This window comes from Engraulis encrasicolus, chromosome 4 (assembly GCF_034702125.1).
Source record: "Engraulis encrasicolus isolate BLACKSEA-1 chromosome 4, IST_EnEncr_1.0, whole genome shotgun sequence".
Lineage (NCBI taxonomy): Eukaryota > Metazoa > Chordata > Actinopteri > Clupeiformes > Engraulidae > Engraulis > Engraulis encrasicolus.
Window position 1 is genome coordinate 56,803,297 of NC_085860.1, and position 21,604 is coordinate 56,824,900.

General features: G+C 41.2%; 1 protein-coding gene across 1 annotated transcript; it reads right to left on the reverse strand.

Moving 5' to 3' along the window:
* Positions 1 to 1,160: 1,160 nt before the first annotated feature.
* Positions 1,161 to 21,274, reverse strand: tmtc3 (transmembrane O-mannosyltransferase targeting cadherins 3). The gene is made up of 14 exons (XM_063197766.1): positions 21,149 to 21,274; positions 17,627 to 17,840; positions 16,962 to 17,180; positions 16,406 to 16,505; positions 15,134 to 15,249; positions 13,961 to 14,133; positions 11,622 to 11,874; positions 8,994 to 9,142; positions 8,744 to 8,864; positions 5,974 to 6,085; positions 5,641 to 5,744; positions 4,689 to 4,858; positions 4,123 to 4,349; positions 1,161 to 2,962 (listed from the first exon to the last, which is right to left on the reverse strand). Exons 2-14 carry the CDS (start codon positions 17,813 to 17,815, stop codon positions 2,088 to 2,090), a joined length of 2,808 nt encoding a protein of 935 aa, XP_063053836.1. The 5' UTR covers positions 17,816 to 17,840; positions 21,149 to 21,274; the 3' UTR covers positions 1,161 to 2,087.
* Positions 21,275 to 21,604: the final 330 nt, after the last annotated feature.

A 21,604-nucleotide genomic window follows, 5' to 3' on the forward strand; every position in this document is an offset into this window, starting at 1 on the left:
TTCTGATCTCACTGTGATTTTGTCTCCCCTGGAGCCTCCCCACAAAATAAACAAATAAATAAAAATAACATTGACTGCCAAGCAGAGGTCTCCAGTAGATGTCTACCTCCAGGTTTGAGTAAGTTACTGTAGAGTTAATACAAGAGCCATTTCAGGTGAACAATATTTGGATTGCGTGTAGGCCTATAGTGGATGACAGCTAGCAGAACGTCAGTAAATCTCATACCTCAACCTCATACTGATACAGTAGGATCCAATATGCCGCACTGAGCCAACGGCACAGCTTTCAGATCACTTGGTGCCACGGCTGCCTCCCATAGGAGAAGTAGCGACTTCGGACTTTGGGAGGCAGCCGTGGCACCAAGTGCGACAGTCTGGACTTTGCCGGATGGTCTAGGCCTAGGGCAGGTGTCACCAACATGGTGCCCGCGGGCGCCAGGTAGCCCTCCAGGAGCTTCCGAGGTGCCCTCCAAGGATATTAGTAAATAGTGACGACAATAAGATTTTAGTCACAGTTAGTGTTTTTCTTCATTTAAATATGATATTATTTCTTTATAACCTATAAGCAAATCATCATTCAATCATAGTGTGATTTGGGAATGATGTCAAGATATCAGTGGAGGATTTTGAACAAAAGTAGCCCTCGGGTAGCCCTTGGTAGCCCTCAGACCCAGAAAGGTTGGGGACCCCTGGCCTAGGGTTATGGAAGTGCTGTAAGTGTTTGGATGTGTCTCCATGAGGTCCATGAAAATGCAGCATGACAATTTTAAAGCGCCTTGTGAAGATAATTTATTTGAACTTAACAAGGGTGAAGTGCTAGCCTGGGGAGGCAAAACCAATTTGGGGCGTCTAGATTTATAGGCTAGTGAAGTGCTCCTTCATCTGCACATTTGATATCTTAAAAAACCATGACATAAAAAATGCTATTAACCCCTTTGCGCAGAGCCTGTTATAACCTTACTGTCCCCAAAATTGTAATGGCCATCTCTTAATCTGTTACCTAAGGCTCCCTGTACTGTCATACCAATGTTATTATGTAGTTGAGTATTTTCAGCAAATAGTGAATAGGCCCGCCGGCGACCCCATCTGCAGTAAGAGGCTACATTATAAGGGGATAACCATATCCATATATAAATACATTTAAAATAGACATGACGGGACATTGTTGGAGAGGCTTTATTAGTGGAAGTGCAAATATTAAGAGACATGATTTAAAATTGATGACATGAAAACTGATCAATATTCTGCTGATACTCATGACAATTTTGTTATCAACAAACATAAAGACAGATTCCTTGATAGAAATACATTTTCACAGTCGTATCTAATGTTCAAGTTAGACTTCTTGATGTTCATGTTCAGACATTCTGCTAAAATGGAAAGGAAATGCCAAAAAGTAAAAAAAAAAAAAAGAAAAAAAAAAGATAAAGCTGCAGTACCGTTTTTTGGGGGAATACTGAGGCTTGGATTGTAATGTAGTGGACAGTGACCAAATTGGTAACATAGTTATAACAGAAGAAAAACAAGAGTCAAGCAAATGCTGTAGCAGTTTAGCAAGATTAGAGTACAAGGGTCCCCCCCTCCCCCAAGAAAGCCTACACACACACACACACACACACACACACACACACACACACACACACACACACACACACACACACACACACACACACACACACACACACACACACACACACACACACACACACACACCTAAATCATCAGTACTGCATCGTACCTCCAAGAACTCCCCTATCCATTACAAGAAAGTTAATAGGCTTTGGGTCAAGATTAGACCAGTGGGTAAAAAAAAATCCAGTGATAAAACAAATTTGTACTCATAAATTAACATGAATTCAAAGCAGGACTACAGTAGGATCGTCTTAGTGAACGACGTGAGCTTTTGCAGTCAACAAATCGACTGTACCCTTGCTTCCACATTATTGACCTGTAGCTGGGAAGAAAATGTGTAAGTGTAGTTAATCAGATACACAAAGCCAAACAAGGACTTGTCTTGAAAATGGACTGGCCTTTGATCTTTAAACTGTTCTATTAAAAGTATCCTGTGACACCAGACAAAAACAAGGTTAATCGCTGCTTAATATGCGCTCAATCTCTTCCAGTCTTTTCAACGCAGCCGCCCTTTTTTTTTCAATGTCTTTAATCTCTTTTGTGGATTTGTTCCTAGTCCGCTTGTCGGGCTGGCTCCGCACCAGCTCCTCTGATTGGCTGCCCCTCTGGCCGTCGTCGGACCTTTCTACAGGGGAGGAGGATTTCTGCACATTCTTGCTGCTCCCCTCCCCCCCCTGCTGCTCAGAACCCTCCTGGCCCTCAAGCTGCTTTTCTTCCCGCGCGCTCTGGGCGCCCAGCGTCCCTGAGGAACTAGCGCCCTCTGTTGTCGCCGGTGGCGAAATAATTTTTCCCGAGGCAGCTATGGCTGCCATCTTACTGCGCACAATATTCAGGTGCCTGCGGACGTACTCCTCGTGAGGTGCCATGGCCAGAGTCTCCTCCAGGCACTGCTCTGCCTTAAACAGGTCCCGCTCCTCAAAGTAGACCACGCAGAGGTTGTGCTTGCCCTGCACATTTTTGGGGTCCATGCTCAAGATGCGCTGGAAGCAGGCCTTGGCTCCCTGCGTGTCTTTCTTGTGGTTCATGAGAATGTCCCCCTTCAAAATGAGACCTTTGATGTGCTCTGGGTAGTACTGCAACAGCTCTTCCAGCACGGGAAGGGCATCGAGTTCCCGCTGTGTCTGGGAGTAGAGCAGGGCCAGGTTAAACAGAGCGCTTCTGAAGTTGGCTTGCAGGCGTATGGCTTTGTGCATCCAGCGCTCCGCCGCTTCATTCTCGTTGGCGTCCATGGCCAGCATGCCCAGGTTGAAGTAGCCGTTGGCGTCACTGGGCTCTTCCTCTATGTACGTGAGGAAACGGCGGTTGGCCTCTGGGCGTAGTCTTGCATCACCTGTTGGTCAGATGTCATAAAGAAAAGATAAAAGAAGGAGCCTAATGCCGTGTACAGACCAAGAGCGAACGGAGCGAACGAAGCGACGGAAGTCATTATTTCTCTATGGAGGGCACGCGACCTGCGCTACCAAAGAGAATTCGCCAGGAGCGAAGCTTCTTGCGCTACCAGAGCGAATTTTGAAGATTAAACTAAATCTAATCGCAGGCGAATTCGCTCTGACGCTGTTCGGCGGCAACCAATCGGAACGTTCATATCTCCGAATGTCCCAGGCTGTCAAGCCAGAGCCGTTATGTGATTAGCTGCATCAAACATGTCAATGCTGCGTCTCGAGCGAATACAGCGTATTCGAAACTTCTTCTGCTACCCACGCTACCAGGCAGCGTAGTTCGCTCTTGGTCTGGACACGGCATAACACAATATAGATATTTTTACACAAACATATGATTTGATAGAACCATGACCCCATTCACTTAACCCATTGATGCCTAAAGCACCTGCAAAAAAACGCCTGCTGTATGCCTAAGCCCTTGTTGGGAAAGTTGCCCTCAGCCTATAAAAACCTGAATATCTTCGCCTCTTATGCACATACAAAACATGAAACATGATTGCATTTGAACCCTAAGACCCTCATCTTACTTTCGAATGTATTCATTCAACTGCAACATACCCACATTTTCATTTAAAACACTAAAATCTCAAGAGCCTTAATGCAGCGTATATGTGTCTCAAGGCACCAATGGTTAAACAACATGTACGAGTCATCAGGCTAAAATGGGTTAAAGGGACACTGTGCAGGAAATGGTCAAAAAAGGTACTGCAACTATGCTGCTCATTGAAACTGGGCTGCCTATTGCCAAATTTGATCTTTACATGAAAGTTTACTGAGTAATAAACAAATATTTTCTAGTATGGTTCAAGTACAGTAATTTTTGCAGCTAAAAATGGCTATTTTTGGAAATTCAAAATGGCGGACCATGGAGAAGATCTCCCTTTTCATGTATGAAAAGTGCAATTTTTCCAGTCATAATGAATACTTAGAATTTGATGCTGGTGGTAAGTATTCATGAAAAAGATAACATTAGTGAATGGGCAGCATGAATTCTGGAAATAAACAACTAAAAATCTCACACAGTTTCCCTTTAAGAGCCAAACCTTACCAGACTCCTGCATGAGTAGAGCTGAATTGAAGAGAGCCAGCTTGTGCTTGGGGTTGAGCTGAAGAGCCTGGTTGAAGCTCCTGAGGGCCTCCGAGTGCTGCTTCATCTCGATGTGGACGATGGCCAAGTTGTACCAGAGGTCTGCGTTGCCGTGGTCCAACTCCAGGGCCCGAAGATAGGCATCCTTTGCCTCTTCAGGTTTGTTCATCTTCAATAAAAGCTCACCCCTGAAAATGTGAAAAAAAACGCACATTCAATAACCTTATACTGTATGTTTTATACTAGTATGCAAGAGCAATGTTAATAGCGTTTTGTGCTCTTTGAAAATCTTTTGGTCATATGAATGATCTGACTTCACCAAGTAAACACACATGAACAAATGGGGAAATCCATGCGCACATCAAATGAGGAGACGCTGGAGACCTAAAATAAAATTTCATGAAAAGGCAAGAAGGCGTCACATATCATCAGATTAAAACACCTTGTTGTCAAATACTCAGAGTGTGTGGACAAATACTCAGTGTATGTAACAAACAAGGCAGTTGCATTTTTTTTTAAAAACGTACCTGCTTATATAAGCTTGCTTGAAATCTGGTCTCATACTAATGGCTTGCCGATAGAGCTGGTCAGCCTCCTCCAGCCGTGATTCGTTTGTCCGAATTAAGTTAGCAAGGTTTATATAGACATTCAGGTGGTTGGGTGCAACGCGGGTAGCATATTTCTTCCCTGGAATGATCTAAAAAGAAAATTTCCACAGTAATTTGTCAAAACAATTTGGCAAAAATGGTGTGCGGAAATAGGAAAATAATTAATATTCCTTAGAACACATCAAAATGGGAAATTCCACCCTGCCATGGGGAAACTTGCAATGTGCCAACTCACATGTTTAAGTAAGGTTAACATACTTTTTATGAGGTTGGTTAAGTTTTATAGGCATTCCTATGTCCAATAAAGCAGATATAATCATTACATTTCAATGTGAACATTTTTCACCTTTGATGCATGCAAATGAAGACCTTAAAGTGATACTGTCCCATTTTTGGAAATCAGCTTATTTTACATCTCCCCTTGAGTTAAATAGGGTTTTACCGTTCTCCTGTACTTTCAACCGTCCTCTGGATATGGCTTTGCAAATTTTACCTCCAAGCTAGCCACCACCTGGCGGCTAACTGGTCTCATAGGACTCAATGTTAACTGCTAGGTTGGAGGTGAAATTTGCACTGCCATACCCAGAGAACGGTTGAAAGTATAGGAGAATGGTAAAACCTTTTTATTTAACTGAAGGGGAGGTGTAAAATAAGCTTATTTCAAAAAATGGGACAGTATCACTTTAAGACTCCTGGACTCGCTTCTGTTTCTAAAATTGTTTTGAGAAGGACTATTCTCCCCTCTCATCCCACTAGGCCTATCGGTAACCATCGACTAGTCAACCACAAGATAATCCTTTTACTCTGGATAAGGGTAACCATGGTATTTTGCACTGTATAATAATAATAGCACTGTTCAAACCATCCATACCTGTGGCATCAGAGATTTGGCAACCATGTATGAGTCTTCAGCTTCCTTGGAGAGGTTTAGGTTTTTGTAAGTTCTCCCCACATTCATGTGGGCACCGATGTCATCTACACATGAATAATAAAAAAAAAAACATCACATGAAACTCAATGCTAAAGCATAGTAAAAAACAATGGCATTAAGAAATGTGACAATACACATACTTAATATCATGCCTATCTATAGCTTGCATAAAAGCTTTCAAAAGGTTCTGGTGCATGCCATTGAGGTGACATTTTCAGGAGTGTTGTGTGTTGATACATATCGATGCTTTACACTATTGATAGTCTGTCTTACCTGGCTGTACTCGAGTAGCCTGAAGGAAGTATCTTAGAGCTTTTTCATATCTGTTCTGATTTTCCAAAGCATGTCCCACATTGTTCCAAAGCTTGGCATTGTTCTTGTTCACCTACAGAAAAAAATAATGATATATCATCTCCACTGATAAAATACTAGTAAAACACAGGATTGTTGTGTTTGGTAGGGGTGGCCTGGTACACAAAGCCACATTTCGGGACATGCATTGGTTCACAGTCAACACCCTATGGTTTGTCACATTTTCAGTACAGTGGGTGTTGATGTTCAAAACATGATGTTCAAAAGCTCTTTTTAAGGACCAGTTCAGTCAATTTCAACATGCAGTTGTAATGCTCACACTACCCTGGACTTGTCAGTACCTGAGTTTTTCTTCTTCTTCAGCCTTTTCCGAGATCTTGGTCATTGTAATGCGGGCAGCGCTTTGTTTACATTTCAAAAAACATTTTTATTTATTCCCAAAAACATCCAAAAGGTTAGACAACATCAGCAGACAACTAGCAAACAGCGGTACCTTTTGGGAAAATATTTGGAGTAGGCCTATGTTAATTTTTAGAAAAATGTAAACAAATGCTGCCCCCATTAGAATAGCTCATATCTTGGAAAGGGCTGAGCCGAAAAATGTGGCATCACCATGTACTGACAAGTCAAGGGTAGCGTGAGCAATACAACTGCATATTGCAATTGACTGGACTGGTCAACTTAAACACTTAGTGGTTTCTTTTGCCTTAAGACATGTAAAAGTTTTTATCTTTTACCTGACATGTTTCGACGGTGTTACTTCCGTCTTCATCAGAGGGTCACTGTGATGTTGATGAGTGACGTGCTTTAAAAACAGCTGATGTTGTTGTGGAGGTGTGACCTCCCTGTCAATAATGACAGGTTGGTCACACCTCCTGCTGTTAGAGTTGTCCTCTTAGGATGGTGGTCCAGGTGTGTGAGAGCATGTATGCCCCCTCATCCCTGTTCATGGTACTTGGGCTACGCTTTCTGATCTCCATAGACTCCTTAATCCAGCGGTGGTATCTGTTGTTCTCTTGCTGTATGACTTTTGCCTTGTCCCAGTCCATGATATGATTTTCCCTCCTACAGTGGTCAGTTATGGCTGATTTGAGGTTCTCCTGTGTGGCTCGCTCCTTTATTGCTCTTGTATGTCTTTGTTCTGTTTCCTTTTCACGTTTGCCACGTTATGGCGGAGGTATGTGGACGACATTTTAGAGAAAATAAAAATTGGACGAACGCAACAACTAACTGATCACCTCAACTCCATAGACCAAACTGGCAACATACAATTCACACATGAGGAGGAGAAGGACAAATCAATAGCATTCCTGGACATTAAAATTCACCACACAGACGAGGGAGACATCAGAATAACCATCTACAGAAAACCAACACACACGGACCAATATTTACTCTGGACGTCCGAACACCCCATTGCGCACAAACTATCCGTTGTCAGAACCCTCTACGAACGCGCATCCATCATTACCGATCCCGACGAACGCGCAGCTGAAGAAAAACACATCCGACAGGCACTTGCAGCTTGCCAATACCCACCATGGGCCATTCAAAAAGGCGCCCTACAGGTAAAAACGAAGGAGGAAACACAAGGGAAGAAAAAGAAAAAGCAGTCCACACAAAAACCGGAAAACAAAGGAATGGTGATCCTGCCCTACATCAAAGGGATCACCGAACGCATACAGCGAGCCATGAAGAAACACAAAGATACAAACGCCAGTAAAGCCACACACCAAACTACGACAGCTGCTAGTACACCCCAAGGACAAAATAGACCAACATAACAAATGCAATGTCATATATGAGATTCCGTGCCGGTCATGCAACAAGTCATATATTGGGGAGACAGGGAGGACATTCAACACAAGAAAAAATGAGCATAAAAAAGAATGTGAAAAGGAAACAGAACAAAGACATACAAGAGCAATAAAGGAGCGAGCCACACAGGAGAACCTCAAATCAGCCATAACTGACCACTGTAGGAGGGAAAATCATATCATGGACTGGGACAAGGCAAAAGTCATACAGCAAGAGAACAACAGATACCACCGCTGGATTAAGGAGTCTATGGAGATCAGAAAGCGTAGCCCAAGTACCATGAACAGGGATGAGGGGGCATACATGCTCTCACACACCTGGACCACCATCCTAAGAGGACAACTCTAACAGCAGGAGGTGTGACCAACCTGTCATTATTGACAGGGAGGTCACACCTCCACAACAACATCAGCTGTTTTTAAAGCACGTCACTCATCAACATCACAGTGACCCTCTGATGAAGACGGAAGTAACACCGTCGAAACATGTCAGGTAAAAGATAAAAACTTTTACATGTCTTAAGGCAAAAGAAACCACTAAGTGTTTAAGTTAAACAGTTAGACATAATGAACTTAATTCATATGACTGGACTGGTCCTTTAATTGTTCAAATATCTACCGGATGAATTAGCTACAGCTTCCTGTGGTGAAACAACAAGTGACTACACCATTTAGAGTTTGGAGAAGCAAATGTTCAAGATCAACCCTTATATTTCATACAGAGTACGCTATGAACATGCACATGATCCATGTACAGTGACAGTCCAATACAGATACATACTTTGCCACCCCTAAGTTTAGTTCTAGTATTGTAGAAGGTGAATACTCTTCATGGCAGAAATGTGTTCAGCATTTTCCACACACGGTTAAGTGTAAAAGAAAAGTTTGGTATGTATATTTTATCCATGTCATACCTTCAATGCAGATGTAAATAACGTGTACTCTGATTCCCAGTCCCAGTTCCTGTTGAATGTCTTCATGGCATGTGTTAAAAGGAGCAGGCCCATCAAGAACCAAGATATTTTCTTGAATCCCCTATTACAAAAGAATGGAGGAAAGTATTAGTCATAGCTTTTCTGGACTGAGTGTATTTTTGCTTTCATAGATGAATTTTGCAATTGTATTGGGTTTTTTTCCCTAAATGAAAGCTTTTAATGGACTTGCCTTTGACTTGAGACCGTTTTGAATCCATGTGCAACTAAGATGCAAAATCCCATGCTGGGCACGTACAGCACCCTCTCGGCAACGACAAATCCCACAGGAAAGAAGAGGTTGGATGCTGGGATGAAAGGGAGGACGATCATGGACAAAGCCTAAAAATGAGAAATTATAATACAATAATACAATAGAATAGACTTTGTCATGCCACCATGAAATTTTGCCTCACTGTATAAAAACATATGTGGACATACCAATTCATGCCATTGCACAAAACAGTTTACCAATAGTTTATAATAATGGTTTATTGCCATTTCATGGCTTGTGCCAAGAACAATAGTTTGTGGAACGCTAATGTCTCAAAATGGTACCAAGCAACAGTTACTTTCTAAGTTGTTACAGCCTCGTTGTGTTTGAAACTGATCGAAGTCTTGGTGACTGCAGCGTTAACTTAACTGAGAGGATCAGGTTCATTTCTGCCTTATAGGTGACCGGAGTATTTTATAGGCAACCCCTGCACTGCTTTGCCCCGACCGTCATTATCGGTCCAGCTACAGGCCACAGCAGCACAAGTTGGTTGGCTGGAGTACACACGCTGAAGTGATGTTGGTCATCATATGTCTAAGGAAATTGACCCCCGAACTCCTCCCTTGAGTCAACCAGATACATTTACGATGGAGAATGTTTGGTCTCATTTCAGTATACATGAAAAATAAAAGGCTAATAAAAGATGTAATGACTGCGGTGGACAGTGACAGTTGCTTTGTTGAAACTGCAACAATAACTGGGCATCTGGGTTGCATGACTCACAAAAAATATCCTCTGTGCTGACATGGGCCTATGGTCTCTATGGAAAAACTGTAGAGATCCACGGCTAAGGTAGGGGGACTCTGTAGATGGGACAACTGTCAGTTGTGTACTGTTCAAATGTGGAAACGTCAAGAAGAAAGGCAATTACAACAGAACGCCATAAAAGATCCAGCCATATGAGGGCCATTTGTATTCTCTTGTATGTCCAAATGGTGTGGGTCAATTATAAGGGCAACCAGAAGATAAAATGGTCAGATTGCGGTTCAGATCTGTAACACTATAAGCATAACAGAAATGAAAAAAAAAGACGAAATGTACTCCTACCAGATGCTGAAATCATGTCTAGGACAAGAATGAAAACTTTGAAAAAATATACAGTACAGTGTCAAAGTTTGGACTCACCTTCTCATTTAATTAATTATCTTTATTTTTGTGGCCATTTACAGAACAGAGTTCATTTTCAGGGAGGGCATCAAAACTGTGCATGAACACATATAATTATGTGCTTAACAAAAAAATGAAAAACTAAAACAATTACTAAAAAATATATTTTTTAAAAATGGCAAACAGTGACGTCAAGCAAAACTGAGGGCCCTACACGTTTCAACAAGCTTATTTTTCAGTCTATTTTCAATTAACAAAACCTGAAGTAAAATTTCATTGTCTAAGTTTGCAGACTCACTGACAACCAAAAAGGGCAGGGGGTGGTCATAAACAAATTAACAACAAAACAGTCCCACACGTCTCATGGAAATCACAGATGTTAGGTGACACTGTGACAAATCTTAGTTTTATGACCCACGGCAAGGAACAACAACAAAGGTTCTCACTCAATTTCCCAGTGGGAGGGGAACACCTACAGAGGGAGTTCATCTCTGACATGTCAGAGTTTGTATGGTGGGAATACTGTATGTATCTTAACAACAATCTCCCCGGTACCGTTATTAGAAATCTGCAGTGCTTATCAATTGAGTTGCTTGTCGCCGTTTTTTTTGTAATGTCTTACTACACACCCTGTCAGTCAAGTCAATCTTAATTGATACAAGCAATACAAGAAAGATTTTCTAGATCTGATAATGGCACTTGGTAAAACATAGCTGGTTATCTAGGTGAAACAGTGGTACAACAAGTATAAGTAAAAGTGCAAAACCCTGCCACAGATTCTCTCCAACACAGGTTTGACCTCTTCAAGTAACTGGCTGTGACTCAATATCAGATCAAGAAAATGTCTAAAATGCTTGTATTGGCAAGTGTTTAAAACAAGGTTTTAGGTCTCAAAATTCTAGTTCTACAATTCTAGTGAGATATTGGATGATTTTAACGTTGAATTAAGATTGACATGACTGACTGGGCATTTTTACTTGAAAATAGACAAAAAAATAAGCTTATTGAAATGCGTGGGGCCATCAGTTGTGCCGTGTTGACGTCAGGGGGATAGACAGCTGACATTGCTGTTGGACAACAATGATAATGATAATTATATTTTTTGGTAAACACATAATTCTACATGTGTTCATGCACAGTTTTGATGCCCTCCATGAAAATGCACACTGAAAGTCCACGAAAATAAAAAGAATGCATAAATGAAAAGTTGAGTCCAAACTTATGGCCTGTCCTGTATAAAATCACCTAATCTGTTAAGTAACTATGAAGCGTCCTCCTTACCTTGCCTTGTCTTATTCAATTCATTTGCTGCAGTTTATTGACCGTGTCCCAACTTTGAGACATGCTGCATTCATCAAATCTTAAATGTTCCCAAATACAATAGCATTGATTTAAAAAGGTGTGGTGCTAGGACTAATGCAAAATATAGCAAAAACTTACCATTATAACAGTTTTTGTGGAGCTGTGAGAATGTCTGAGGCACTGGTAGACAAGCATAGCCAAAAGAGAGTAGAAAACTACTGTTGCCAAATTGCGAACATCAAGCGGTGTCTCAACCAGGGGAATAGTGCCCATGGTCCAATCACAGCAGAGCTCAGATGGATTAAGCAGAAGCCAGGCATTGACTGGTAGAAGATAGTTGAAGGTCAGCTGTCTGGCTGGTGTAGGGCTGACAGCAGCTGGGTTATCAAACCTGAGGATGAGCAGAATGTGAAATTTAGCAACTTTAGCATCGCATGGCTCAAGGGTTAATGGCAAAACCGATCGCAGTGTGGCGTTACATTTAGTACACGGGGAGCAAGACTGTAGTCCGAACAAGCTAATTTACTTTTAAAACATCAGAGCGTCAGTGTTTTTAATTAAAAAAAAAAAAAAAAATTCACCTTAACAACCAGAACTTCATCTAGCTAGAAAAACTAGTTCATTGAATTCTCTAAAAACCTTGAAACTCACAACATTGCAGGTTGAATAAATGTGAACACAACTTTATATCATTCTTCATCTTCATATTTTGATTGATTATAGTTTCAATGTAGAAGCAAGTGATGAAATTAATTAAAAATATAGCTGCAAACAGCAACGCGGGGCCAAGCAGTAAACTTGCCAAAGTCGCCACGGCAACAGAAGGAAATGCAGCGCCCCCTTTGGCCCAAATCTCGCCAATGTTGGTGTGCATTCCTTGGAGGGGAGTGTGATCACGTGAACCAAGCTTAGTTTGAATCCGTGCCGAGATAGAAGCTCACTTCCTGTTACCTGTTGGTGGTGCTAGAAAGTTTGAGCTGGGGATCTGGATTTTTTTTGTGAGAGGTCATGGGATTGAGAATGTGTGCAAAAAATCCACACAGAATCTGACAAACGGTTGCTGAGGTATGACCTCCTGTTTTGCCACTTTTAGGACAATTTTGATTGGCCGTCACCCTAAAACGATAAGAGGTATCAAAATTTCTTTGAATACCCTAATGCCTATCAGTCTGAAGATGATGTGTACCTTTTTGGAGGTCATTCTGACAAAAATTGTGGGACAAGTAGCATTTTATTGAATTTTACAAAATTCAAAATGGTGGAATTTCTCTTCCGAGTTGACATGACGTCATATAGTGCGTTGGATTCGGCTTGGCCCAAGGATTCTAGTGATAGTAATATATTTTACGTCGAGCATATGGTTTAAAAGCTACAGGCAAAAATGTCGCTAAACTTTTGAACTGTTGGTGGCGCTACAGAGTTTAAGCTGGGGATCTATTTTTTTTTTGTGGGAGGTCATGGGATAAACTACTATGTGTGCAAAAAATCCTTGCCGAACCCAACAAACGATTGCTGAGATATGACCTCACTTTCTATTTTGCCACTTTTACGACAATTTTGATTGGCCGTCACGGCTGAATGATAAAAGATATCCAATATTCAAATATATATACACGAGACCCCATATGTAGCTCAGTCCAGAGATGCTATATACCGAGTTTCAGAACAATTGGTCAAAAACTGTGGGAGAAGTAGCATTTTTATTGAATTTCACAAAATTCAAAATGGCGGGAAAACTATACTGCATGAAACTATAATGCATTTGATTCGTCTTGATTCAAGGATTCCAGGGATACCAAGTTTTTGAAAATTGGACCAGCGGTTCAAAAGTTACAAGCAGAAATGTACCTGTAACTTTGACCTGCTGGTGGCGCTAGAGCGTTGGAGTTGGGGACCTATAAATTGCTGTGGGTAATGCTGAGCCAGGCCCAAATGTGTGCTCCGATTTAAGGTAAGCGTACCCATTAAGCCCACCAAAATCTAAATTTCTTTATTTTTCAGTCATCTTCACATAATTTTTTTGTGAAATGATTTGTTAAATAGTAAGATTTACCTCTCTTCTCAATGTTTATCACTGAGTTGATTAATATTTTAAAGTACAACATGGAGATTTTTTTAGTAGAAAAGTGAAAAGTCTGAGTACCCTTTAAGCCCACTTGTGTTCCAAATAAGCTCATATAGTTATTTCTCTATCAAAATACCTGGTGAGGTTTGTGAGTTGAGTTTAAACAGTGTAGCCTACATGGCTAAATGGTTTCAGACCAAAATGTTCTTCCAAAATGTAAGATTTGCTAAAAAAAATAATGCCTAAAACCTAATTAAATATTACGGCATCTCTTACTTCATATACTTCATAAAATACATAATAAAAACAGAGAAATTTAATTTAATAATAGATAAGAAAAACCTAGAAACATTTAAGGGGCCTTCGCCAGCTTCGCTGCTTGGTCCCTAATAAACATACTGAATTGAATTACCTGGTGAAAACGGGCAGCTGCGACTGAATGACCTGAACCCTGACGATGACCAGCAGCAGGGTGCTGATGACCAGGACGATGAGTTTGAGCAGAGTCTGCAGCATGCCGTATGGCAACATCTGTTTGCCTCGTAGTATCTGAAGAGCTGTGTCCATCAGGGCAGGCAAGGTGTACTGTTGGTGAACGGGGAAAATGGATAGGTATATTAGGAACAAAATCATAATAACGTTTTGGAAGTTGCGGTGCGCACATCCACAAAAGCAGTGATCCAGGTGTGCCAGACAACTGTAGTAGATGCATTCATGAGAGAGTGGTCTGCAAACTGGGTACAAGCTTCACATATGTACTTTTATTGTTCAGCAACCAGCTATGTTCTGATCCACTAGTGAGATCCTCACAGTCCCTCAAACAAAATGAGAAGACACAAATAACAATACTAAATGTGAAAAAGCAAGTATTATGAAAACTCAACATTTTGGAGGAAAATTGACCATTCACCTAAACAACACAAAATGGACCACATCAAATACAAACACCAATGTGTACGGTACATCTACACTACCGGTCAAAAGTTTAAGAACCCCTGGACTGCATCTCGTCCAGGTAGGAAATCAGTGTAAAACTAGTCGTTGAGAATGATACAGCTAAGAGGGGGCGGTGCTTAGGGCCATTGGGGGGCATTAGTCCAGTTTATTTTTTAAAATATTGGCAGGCTTATGACTATGTCAAGGGAGCATTGGGAGGCTTATGAGGTTCAGGGGGCATTTATTAAAAAAAGGCTGAGAACCACTGCCTGAATCACATCTCGTACCCCTACCACAGTCTAGAAATTCATTCCCCAGTTACTTGTTCCAACATCAACACCAACATTTCTTATGTAATCATTTCAGAGAGCAACGACACAAAATTAATTTAAACTAGAACTTAAATTGAAACAGAATAAGCTGAATTCTCAGTAATATGTATGGTGTGTGGTGTTCTAAAACATTTGACTGATCTATGTATATACACCACCACACACCTATGAATCCTTGGAGCAATATCACATTTAGGATGAAACCATTACTGCATCCTACATGTTTCTGCAGGTAAGCTTATTCAGTAATGGCAGATATCAGATATGTGAACTCAGTAAAATTGACAAGTAAACTAAGATATTATTATTTGTTTTACCCCTTGTGCGACGAAGACCTCATAAACACAGCAGATCCCAACGACCGTGATCCCCTGTTCTTTGCAAAGGGTAGCAGCAGCTACCAAGACAATCGTGACCACAATAGGGAACCACACTGTAAGAAAGCAAACAAGTTTTTCACAATTTAGAACCAAAAGACAATTTCTTGGATAGCAGCCTACTGCATAGACATGTTATATTTTGAGTCAACACTAGATACTATGCACCTGAGAAGAGTATCTTAGGTAAGGGGAGATTGAGGTCTGGCCATCTGACTCATCTGACTGGAATTCAGAGTTGCGACAAACAGGGTACAGAAAGTCGGTTGGTGACATGATTCACATAGATTCAAATAATTCTAGGCGTGTTCACGCCGCAATTCTGAGCGTGCAGGAACCAGAAAGCAGGACCCAGAAAGCAGGAACCAGAAATACTTGGTTTGCAATAAGCATGAAAGACAAAGGCAACCAACAGTCTGCTAGCCAGCCCTTTTAGCTGTACCTGCTGAAGGGAGATAGAAAGAGTAGTATAACATCTCATATAAACCGCAGCTTACATGGGGTTGGGCCAATAAACAGGTTTGGTTTTCCTAAAGTTGTGTGACAGATCATGTGTACTGTATTGGTCTGAATATAAGGCAGTCAATGCCGCAGCACTGGATAATAGAGGTCTACTGATGGGCTGGTCCACATCAAATTTGTAGAGTCTACCATTGTTATGTCACTGAATGCTAATCAGGCGTCTATCAGTTGTCAATGTGAGCTGGGTGGATGGACAGCACGATGGAGAAAAACAAACAAAAACCCTGCAACTTTCAAAACACAAAGAGCCCATGTTGAGTACCAATACATGCACGTTGTCTGGAGGCCTTAACAGAGCACAGACTTACTGTGATGAAATGTTGATCAACTTTAAGGGACGTCTGTTATGAATATCTAGAGCAAACATCTGGATATCTAAACATGAAGATTTTGCTTAAGACTACAACTATTCATGTACCACCATGCCAAATGTAAGCATTTTGCATTGTACAGCTCTTACGCTTTTGCATTCAGAACTTTGCAGAAACAAAATCTACACCCCCCAGGTTTACTGGACAATGTCCCCATAGTGTATTTGTTGTCGATATTGGTCTTTTTCATTGAGAAAATCAAGACGTGATGTTGAATTACATAAGGGGGGCTAATCACTTTAATTTAATCCTCAACTGTAACTCACATGGAGGTGTAAAAAGAGCGTATTAATATGATTGTCTTCATGAAATGACTTACCAATGGAATTATCAGTGCTGTTAGATTTAGTGTAGGCTAAAAATGCTGCCAGTAGAAATATAGAAGACAACAGCTCAGCTCGACCCACCACACCAGTGACCTAAAAGACAACAACAAACCACATCACACCAGAGATTAATTACTCCAATGAAGTGCATACATGTTTGTGCAAACAAAAATAACAGTTACTGTTTATACCTCATACCCCCATACGTACAGTACAACATTCAAGCAGACCCTTAAATGAATTGAATATGGGGGGGGGGGGGGGGGGGGGTCAAATCCATTTAGACAGGACGGTGAATAGTGGGACAGGAAACAAGAGAGACAGGGGAGGATCGGGAAATGACCCAGGATGGGAATCGAACCCAGGTCGCCCGCATAGCAGTCCAGTGCCCAGCCGACTAAGACACGGCTGGGCCAACTTTGAATATTTCCTCACCCGTTTCTCAGACACCTTTCTGAAAAATCCCACTGTGCGTTGTTAAAATGTATAGCAATGAAATCTGGCAAAATGTCTAAGATGTTGTGAGCAAACGTTTGCCTTAGTACTTACAGCTTCTGTGTGGATGGGATGAACCGCAAACATCAATGCTGCACCCAGACTTGAGGTGCGATCCAGGAAGAGACTGCAGACCCGTCTGAAGAGAACACACACCACTGCATGGAGCACCACGTTCAATAGGTGATAATATGCTGCGTTTAATTCGCTGAACACGTAGTTCAGTCGAAATGTCAAAACAGTGAGTGGTCTGTAGGATTTATGACTCCTCTCCTGAAAAACACAAAGCGATACACCAAATACAATCATATTCAATCCTATGAACATTTTCATTCAGCTTATTCAGCTAGTGAACAAAGACGGCACTATATTAGGCATTTTTGTATGCAATATTGGTTCGTTGCACTACATCAGTCTAGACGTCTGAATGTGTGAATCAATTTGTTGTCCCTTTTTGATTTTTATGTTGTTTGGTTGTTATGTACGCTGTCATGGTTATATCACATTCTATTTACAGAAACAAACATGATGAAATCAAAAAAATAAAATTGGGCATGACGGAAGATAAATTAACACCATGAGAGTGTGTGCAAGCAATCCAGTAGATTGTGGGAGGAGTGACGAATACAATAGACAGAGGAGGAAAACCCCATGAAAATCATAATATGGATATCTCAAAACATCACTAATAGGTCCCTGCACCACTGGAATGGTATTACCTCTGACATGGGTGTCCCCCAGAAGTCATTTCGAAAGAGGTTCTGTAGAGGTGTTGATGGTCGCAGGTCTTTGTTATCCAAAATGGCAGAAACGTCATCAAAAACAAAACCACAAAACCAACTGTTCCAATAACAAACCATCACCAGCCCAGTAAGCAGAGAGATCTCCTTCCATGATGAGGCAGACATGGTTGACACCGGCCTTCCCCACACCCTGCAAGTATATAGGGAAAAGAGATACAGTCTCAATAATGATATTATGCCATTACATCTGGAGCGACTCAGATATGACTTGTCAAACAAACTCAAACATTGCATAGGATCTGGCAGCCCAACTTACACCCCCTTACCCAGGATGACAGTGATTGCAGTCAAGACTTAAGTGTACCGCTTAGCTCTTTTTTGTGTGTGAATATTTTGATACTTGTGATGCACACCTGTACTGTTACTTTTCATACTCACCCATCGCTGTTTTGTTTTGTTAGGTTTTTTTTGTTCTCTCGGTGTGTGTATTACTGCTTTTTTCTTTTGTACCGTTTGATCTTCAGCAAAAATCTGAATAAATATATAATTGAAAAATAATAATAATAACAACGTTATGCAACCATGCTTTTTAGAGATCACATGCTGGTGCTGTTGCACTCTAATTATAGTCATGCTTGGATGTTACCATAACAAGTAAAGATATGCTATGCAAGTTTTCCATAGTCATGAAATCGATTGGAAATCAAGGTTTTGCTTGACGCAGCTGAGTCGAACGTTCTAAGCAACACCCCCCATCCGTCCAGCTGATCCAATGTAGCATATGAAAAAGTGGCCCAATCTCAATGCCCAGTGTTCTAGCCTTGCTAGGACATGAAACACCCAAGTGATTGGATTGGATTTGGTGAACTCCGTGGAGTATCCAATCACTGAGCGTTGTAACAGGTGCATTTTAGCCCCCTAAATTGGATATTTTTAAAGCCGGATTTTTCATATGTGGATATTGGGTCATTTCACGTGAAATCAGAGACTTTGGGACCCGACCGACTCAGGTTTCAATCATACTTGGTGTGCCTTTTTAGTAGCAAGGTAGCACCCTAGAACTGCATTTGTGTGAATCTGACACGAATATTAAGGGAGAAACAGACTAGCAAAGGTTTACATATGAGGGTAGGACACCATACATTCAGCCTTGATTATATCAGTCAGTGTAAGTCACAAAAAGTTGTCTGTGGTGTTGTTTGAAAGCTCTTTTCTGGCTCAACAAATTACACAAACAGCATGGAACAGCAGTTCTTGAAAGTTCATACCCCCCTCTCTACCACATGGGTTTTCACGTATGTAAACAATCCTTGGCTGCACGACCCTGGCTGCGCACTGTTCAACCTCTGATTGCTGGAAACCGCTGTCGGTCAAAAAAATGATCTCACGTTAGGGCTGCACAATTATTCGAAAAATAATCAAAATCGTGATAAGATAGTGAAATCGAACTTGTGATTTTAATCGTGGCAATAGTGACCTACTTTTGAGAGCGTCCTTGAAGCCAGAACATACTGACAGGCTGGTGTTTCTGGCCAGAAATCTGTCCACTTAAGTTTCATGCTATTGCCTTTACATAATTATTACAATTCATTATATTTTGCTCATCCCGTATGTAATTCATTCTTGGTTATATTTCATCTTGTTATAATTTTCAAAAAAATCTGCAAAAATCAATAATCGTGATTAATGATCGTGATTATGATTTTGACCAAAATAATCGTGATTATGATTTTTTCCATAATCGTGCAGCCCTATCTCACATGGTTGGCTGCCAGTATCTTGCCCCTCCTCACAACAATGCTTGTAAACCAAAAAAACGATGTATTACAGAACACATGGCTGTTAGCCCACCTGAAATCCATTATAAGGCAGTGGTGACAAACTCAAATTCACAGCGGGCCAAAATGAAAAGCAAGGATGAAGTCGCGGGCCAAATTCAATATATATTCAAAAATGCACTGAAGATGTGCGTACAGTACACAAGCTCAATACTTGAAGCTAGGCAAATAACACATTACCATCATACTAACAGTATACTATCATATATTTCTGTTGTTACACTTTAGTCTGGACACACTCATGACTGTTGTGATATAATTTTGCCCTCAAGTCATATTTTCTTTTTTTAAGTATTTTTGGGGGGCTTTCTGACCTTTATTACTACAGGACAGTATGAGAGTAGACAGGAAATGATTGGGAGAGAGAGATGGGGCAGGGCTGGGAAATGACCCCGGCCGGACTCGAACCGGGGTCCCCGTGGGCAATGTAAGCCCAAATGTGGGGGGCTTAGCGCGCTGCGTCACAGCGTCCCCCACAAGTCATATTTTCTATATTATCAATGGTGTATGTGGGCCAATTGTAATAAACACTTGAAACGATCTTTGAAACGATCAAATTTGGCCCCTGGTCCTGAGTTTGACATCCCCGGTTTAAGATCTGACTGAGTGCCGTTCAACTTTTTGAATACATTATACAATTCCCAAATATTATGGAAAATCAGATGACATAGGCTATTTGGAAATTGCATAATGTACACTTTCCATCTGTATCTCTAGCACAAAAATACCTCTGTCACACTTTTCACACATCCAGATAGGGCAGGGTCAGACAGAGGGCACATAGCCATTGTAAGGTCTGCCCCTGTCTTCAAACTAAAGCTGTTAGACCCCTGTTCCAATCTGCTTGTGATACAATTCCTGGGCTCATGAAGTTGGCATGGGTCTACACTTTGGAGCAGGTCTTCATCTCAAACTGTACTCAAAGTAGGATGCGAAAACTTGGGATTCTTTCAGTTGCCATCGAAAGGTACCTGTTGGCTATATGAAAAATAGGGCAAATAGAAGATGATCAGCTGAGGAGATATGGAATCGTGTCGATTGACATGGACTGATTCGTATTCCTTTCAAACCGTATGTTCATCGTTATTTATTGATCTTGAAGCTATCAAAACAGTTCATTTTGTTTGGTATTGGTGAACTGGCCACTTTAAACCTATGCACACACGTCTGCTTCCAGGTCCCTGACATTTGATTTACGTCGCGGCTGCGAAGATTTTTCGTCAATGTATAACCTAGGCTGGGCCTTGCTTGGTTAAATACTCTTAACATCGGTTTATTTTCCATGCAATGTAGTTATTGTAGAGCCTACCACACGAGTGAACCATTTGTCGAAAATTACCTAGGCGGTAGCACAAAACCAGACTAAAAACAGGCAACAACAATGTGCCATTTCGGTGCGTAGCCACACACATTCCACGCTTCTGACCGCGGACATGCATGTACATGTCTGTGCTTTGTACTGCCTGTCATTCCAATGAAAATACGCTTCGTGGGGAAAAAACTGTTTTAGGAAATATATAACTACTTGCGTTGCTAAAACACCATGATAAGGATGGAACCATGAGTCTATTGTTGCTAGCAGCAAGCAGCCACAGCAACACCCATATGTCCCCTTTAACACAAACAATGCCAACAACAATAAAACCAGCACCAAACTTACCTTAATATTTAGCTAAAAATGAGAGATCATCGGGGTGGGTCATTCAAAAACATCTGCAGCTTGGCACTGTCCATTCACTAATAGCGTTTTCCCGAAGTTATCCGGTATTTTGCAAATTCAATTGAAGAAGGAATTGCTTCCTTCCTACTTCCCTACAGTCACCACATCGCGTCCATCGCTTCAAAATAAAAGAGCTGCATGCGAGCCTGCAAAAAAAAAAACATTTGATATCCTGGATAAACACAAACATGTCAGTAGGCTATGAGCTACATATGCAACCTATAATAATCCACGCCAGTCGTCATTCTGTACTTTTCACTTTTGAACAGTAACTGTAATCTGTTACATTTTAATGGTGATGGTTAAAAGTATTACACAGCTTCACCAGAAGAGGGAACTCTTCCCCGTTTTTAAGCCAATGCGTGCTGTAGAGCGTAGTCAAAGTTCCTCCTAAAA